Source organism: Notamacropus eugenii, chromosome 6, assembly GCF_028372415.1.
Source record: "Notamacropus eugenii isolate mMacEug1 chromosome 6, mMacEug1.pri_v2, whole genome shotgun sequence".
NCBI classification, from domain to species: domain Eukaryota; kingdom Metazoa; phylum Chordata; class Mammalia; order Diprotodontia; family Macropodidae; genus Notamacropus; species Notamacropus eugenii.
The window spans coordinates 355,440,394-355,446,393 of record NC_092877.1 but is presented as its reverse complement, the minus strand read 5'-3'; the positions used below and the strand labels follow the sequence as shown (position 1 = coordinate 355,446,393).

At 41.7% G+C, this 6,000-nt stretch overlaps 1 protein-coding gene across 2 annotated transcripts in view; it reads left to right on the top strand.

Moving 5' to 3' along the window:
* Positions 1-373: 373 nt before the first annotated feature.
* Positions 374-6,000, top strand: part of LOC140510153 (uncharacterized) — a 34,181-nt gene continuing 28,554 nt past the window's right edge. For both annotated transcript variants that reach the window (XM_072618545.1, XM_072618544.1), the window contains exons 1-2: positions 374-745; positions 4,999-5,127. In XM_072618545.1, the coding sequence (XP_072474646.1) occupies positions 5,037-5,127 (91 nt within the window). In that variant the 5' untranslated portion in view covers positions 374-745; positions 4,999-5,036. The remainder of the gene's footprint in view (positions 746-4,998; positions 5,128-6,000) is intronic.

Here is a 6,000-nt window from a genome sequence, read left to right as displayed (position 1 = left end):
ATCCATATAGTTAGGCCATTGAATTAGGATAGAATGCTTGGCTGTCCCATCTATGTTGTAGCCAGATTGATTTACTTCATGATCCTTGACCAGGACATTCCATCTCCGGTCTCCATGACTTTGAACATAGAATGTTCTCCCTCCGCACATCAGTCTCCTGGAATCCCAAGTTGACTTCAAGACTCAGCTCAGATACTCCACAGGGCCTTTCCTTATTTTATAATCCCACCCCACCCACAAATCACCCAGTGTTTGCTTTGTGTATATTCTCCATTGATCTAGCAGTGCCCATGCCTCCCACCTCACCCTACCCCTCAGTAGAATATAAGGTACTGAGGAAGAGATTGATTTTTGTCTTTGTATTCCCAGCACCTGGAACATTGCCTGGCAGTCAACAAACATCAGTAAAGACTTATTTAATTTAATAAGGGGGGAAGAAAAGGAGAAGGAAGAGGAGGAGGAGAGGAAGAAGAAGCAAAAGAAGAAGGAGCAGGAGCTAGAGGAGGAGGGAAAGAAGAATAAGAAGATGGAAGAAGAGGAGGAGAAGAAGAAGGAGAAAAAGAAGAAGAAGAAAAAGAAGGAGGAGGAGGAGGAGGAGAAGGAGAAGGAAAAGGAGGAGGATAAGAAGAAGCTACTGTTATGGAACTAAATCATAAGAGAAAATGCCCAAGAGAAACACTGTCAACACTAATTGGGATCCAGGGAAGCACTTTCTAATGATAGGAAGAGAATACTAATAAGAAAGGTAGGGACCTCTTGTGAAGTTGCCCATTTTGATATTGAAGATGAAAAAGGAAGAATCTGAGGGAAATCTGTTTGGAAGTGTGGACATGTATGTAAGTGTGGTGTCAGAAAGCTATTGAGGAGAACTAGAGGAAGCTGGGGACCAAGGGTAAGCTACAAGACGGTGCTGATGTCTTATGAAGGTAGGAAATGGGAAGCAGGTTAGGGAGTGACTTGGTTGTATTTTTTTCTTTTATGATACAAAATAATCCAATAGCTGTAGGAGGAAAAAATGTCTGACTTACAGAATTGTGTCTCATGCTGAGCTTTCTTTTCCCATAATTGTCAGGGGTTGGGGGGGGGGGGGGACAGTCCAAGTGAAGAAGACAAAGAAATTAGCATTGTGTTTGTGTTTGTAAATAAAGTGTGTAATTCAGGGAAAGAACAAAAATTACAGGATTGAATAAAGGTGTGAACTGCCCCAGACCTATCTAGAGCCTGATTGGGATTTTCCTTTCTCCTCTCCCTCCAGACCCCAAGCTCAAGCTTATTTTTCTTCCCGAGACTTATAAGATAGCAGAAGCCTGATTTAGAATAGGGGTTCTTACCTTGCCTTTTTCCTTTTTTAAAATTACAACAACTATATTTCAACAGAATTTGTTTCCTTTGTAATACCATGAATTTTATTTTGTGCATTCATAAACACAGAGTTGAAAGAAGGGGTTGGCTCAGGAAGATTCATCTTCTTGAGTTGCAAAATGGTCTCAAACACTTACTAGCTATGTGACCCTACACGAGTCACTTAAGCCTGGTTGCCTCAGCTTCCTCATCTGTAAAATGAGCCGAAGAAGGAAATGGCAAACCAGTCTAGTATCTCTGCCAAGAAAACCGCAAATAGGATCTCTCGAAGAGTAAGATGTGATAGAAAAATAACGAAAGAGTAAAAACAAAATTTGTGGAGTCATTTTTCTTGATTTTCAGGATAGGATAATTTGAGCCAACAAAAGTGAGAAAACCATTTCTGAAGTGTGCCTGGGTCCTGGAAGCTAGAGTACTGCAGGGAGAACTATGCCACAATGAAGATCTATAGGCAAAGAACAGAAGGCAAAGGGAGGGGCAGGAGAACACGTGTAGCACCTTAGTCAAATGAGATAATATTTTAGTCAAACCTTGAAAGATGGATAGTAGGGGAACAGATGGAACCTAAAGATATTTTTCTACCAGAGAGAATGATGTGAACAAAGATATGAAGGAGATAAAACGCAATGTTATATTTGAACAATTTTCAGTCATCTGATTTCTCTGGAACATAAGTCTATATAAAGGAGAGTCATTAATGATAAGGTTTGAAAAGTAGATTGTGGCAGTGATAAATGGCTGATGTGCTCCCTAACGAAGATATCTGGCCATTTGATAGGTGGTCTGTATCCAGTGGAAGGTCATGCCTCAACCCTCTCACCAGGTCAGGGATGGAACTTTCAAAATATGTTGGGGTAGGGAAAAAGTAGATGCACAAATCTAGACAGAGAGGCCAGGATTAGCTTCACTTCCACTGCTAGGAAGGAATCTCTCTACTTGATGACTCCATTTGTACTGATTTAACATCATGTTGGAAAATGTGTACCTAGCAATAAAAAAATAAATTTAGGAAAAGTGTGAGAAAAAGATAGGCAGGTGAAAAGAAGGCATTGGAGGATCAGGGGCACTTGGCAAATGCCCTCACCTTTTACTGGATGAACACCAAAAGAAAAGAACCTTCAAAGATGGAGTTTCTGACCATGCAGCCTCATTCTACTGATTCCTACTGAAATAACGGGAAGGAGTCTCATGATTACATTCCTAGAGGTATAGTTAAAAGAGCACTGGTCTTGACCACGAAAGACCCAAGTTGAAACATTGACTTCACCTCTCCTCCAGACATCAGCCTTGGAGAGTGGAAATGGGCAGCTTCCCCAACCACACCCTCAGTATGGGAAATCTAAATCAGGTCACCTGGGGCTGGTGCACAAGGCTCCAGATTAGATTAATTGACTTGCCTTTCTGCTACAATGATCAGGAGGATAGCAGAAGTGATCAGAAAAACAATTCTGGATGTAATTGTTCTAGCTGGTGCTTTTAATAGCATGTTAGGTTTGCAAAGTTTTTTCTTTTCCTACAGCTTCCTATCTGCTAGCCAAATAACTCCATCTCATTGCTTCCAATTTTTCTAGGAATAAAAGACAGAGCAAGATTCCTCTTTTCTGATGCCAAATGGACTGACCTAGCAGGAGATAAACAGATGTATCCAATATGCCCATTGCAATGATGAATACCAAACATAGGAAAGGGAAATTTCCCCCATTCACTCAGCCCTATACAGGGATTTTAGCTGTGGTTAGCACCCAGATTTCCTACCTTACAATAATTTCTCCCAGACTAACTGAGAAATATGGGTAGAATCATAGGAGAAACATTTTAAAGGTTCATAAAACGTCAATTTTACCACCTTCAACTCAGAAAGACGTTCTTTACTTGGGTAGAGTCTCCTAGTCCAGTCTCCACTCTTCCTGTCTTCTACTTACACCCTCAATCTACCTTGATCTCTCCTATCTAACAGTTCATTCAACTGTCCATGATTGCCCTGAGTAGCTATATTTCTTTCTGTAGGGCATCCTGACACCTCAGGAGATTTCTCAGTTGGTAACAGGGATTAGCTTCCATTGTTGTCACTTACAGGTCATGTAATCTTGGCCAAGACACTTCATCTCTCTGAGGCTCATTTTCCACATCTGTAAAAGTACCAGCTACCCTATCTACCTCACTCATCATACAGGGAATTATCAGGTACAATTCAGAACCCACCATCCAGTTTAAGGTGACCTCCAGGTGAAGGATTTTTATCTAACTGTAAACAATAGAAGAGGGCAAAAATGTCCGTTCTTAGAGTAATCCATTGACAGCATTAAGGAACAGTCCACTGGGGATTAGGCACTCCAGCATGACTAATCGTAGCCATTCATGGCATTATCTAGTTAGGGTTCATGCAAAGGAACACCTGAATTACACAGGTACAGAAACAAACAATTCTAAGAATACAAAGTAGAATAAATGAGTCAAGAAAGACTTGATTACCCCAACCAAGTCCTATGGGCCTCTATGGCAAGGGCTGCAGTCCTTTGAACCATTATAGTAGGGACCTATATAATGCCCAGAAAACTATTTTGTTCTAGGTTTCAACGAGAGTAGTTTTCTTGGTGGACTACCATCTTTCATCTTGCTGTTTTCATTATTGACATTGTTGTTTTAAACAAAAATAGTTTTATTTGCATCGAATTTGGGGTTAGGGCTGTAACCTAAGCCTGACAGGAACGTAGAAGGTTGGTGAGTAACATCAGAGATCTTCTGCCTGTGGCCTCCTGTACTCCCATGCTTCAGGGATTTGGGGGTTCACTGGGACTAGCATCCCTTCCACTGGAACAGACCATGGTCCCTTGGTTGGCCAGTTTGGGGACTTGCTGCAGTTACTAAACTGTCCATGAGTCTATTTCTATAGACTTTCTTGGGCTTGTACTTTGACAGCAAACACATAATCCAATGCTACTTATATACCTAAGAGTGCTCTAACATGGTAGACCCTACCAGAGATTCCACTGAGTTGGTGTAGTCTCTTGAAATCCAGAGTACATACCAAGCCATGTATAGTATCCAAGGAGAACTTTAATGGGAGATATGGGGGAAAGTTTGCCTTCAATTTAATTTGACACCCAAAATAGTTCCTGTGCTCCAGAAGCTTACCTTTTACTGAGAGATAATACATACACAGATAACTCAGTATAAATCAATGTTATAAGAGAGATAATGAATATCTAGGAGAAAAAGAAAGGTCTTATATAGAAGTTGGTACTGAGCTGTGTTCTGGAAGAACTTAGGGATTCTAACAGAGAAAAGGGAAGGAAGGAGAGCATTTGAGAGATCACCTTCTGACTACATCTAATAGACTCTAAGCTGTTCACGGGAAGGCATTATTTGGTTTTATCTCTGCATCCCCAGAACCTACACAGAGCCTGGCACACAGTAGGTACGTCATAAAAACCCACTGCACTAACTTGAGTCTCTGAGACAGCTGCCTGACCAGAAGAATTGATTCTCAATGGGAATAACTTGAGCAGGACCAAAAATGCCCCAATGAGCCATTACTTTGAATGTTTAAGTAACTGAGTGCCCAAGAACATGAAATGAGACACTGGCTGGCTTCCAGAAACAGTGTAACATGTGGTTTTGTTCTTTTTTCAACAGGGTGCCCAGAAGGCACTTATGGTCCTTACTGCCAAAAGATGTGTAAATGCATGAATGGAGGCCATTGTGACCCCCTGCTTGGCACCTGTGACTGCCCGCCTGGCTTCACTGGCACAGACTGTGGTCAGGGTAAGTCGCTGGAAGTGGTAATGGAGGGGTTAACTACATCTTGCCAGGACAGCTTAGTCTCTTAGCCAAGGCCAGCACTGAATGAGTCTTTAGGAGTTTCAGTTAGCAGAAAAAACAATGCCCCAGCTATTGTATTTGATAATTTACTGCAGTGCAAACAAACACACACTGACCGAAATCTCAGGGTGAGTATTCCTTTTGTCAGAACTTGATTTAAAGCTGGAGTCTGTGGAAGCTGGCCAAAGAGAGAGTTTTGGTCCCAGCACCTCCCACTCCCACAGAGTTGGGTCAGACTCAGGATTGGAAAATGGATTGGCCAAGATCCCACCCAACTGGGGTTGCCTGGGTTCAAAATTTCAAACTCATTTCAATATCTTATAGTTCTACTTCCCCAAAACAATTTCCCAGCTCAAAGGAAAACTGTTCCAAAAGACTCAGAGACTTCAACTTGAGAGGACTGAACAACCGTTGACTTAAGTGTGAGTGGTCAGGGGCAAGCTGATCCAATTTCCCTAAAATATGTTTGGGTTTTGAATGGACAAGGAAAGAGTTCAACAAAAGAAAATTATGCCTTGCTGGATCTAATGAGATCTAGTTGCAAAGGCTTGTGGATTCTAATCCCCAACCCCTCTCACTTTGTTCCCTTTCTCTCTGCTCACATAACCATCACATAAATCGAGAGCCTTATCTTTTCTCACTTGACTATGGCAATCCTCTAGACTATTCTCCCTGACTCAATCTTCTCCCCTCTGCAATCCATCCTTCATAAAATGAACCAGATGATATCCCTAGAGTCCAGAGTAGCCACTCCACTCTCTGATCAACACACTTCAACAGCTCCCTATGACCCCAAGGAGAAAATATCAACACCTT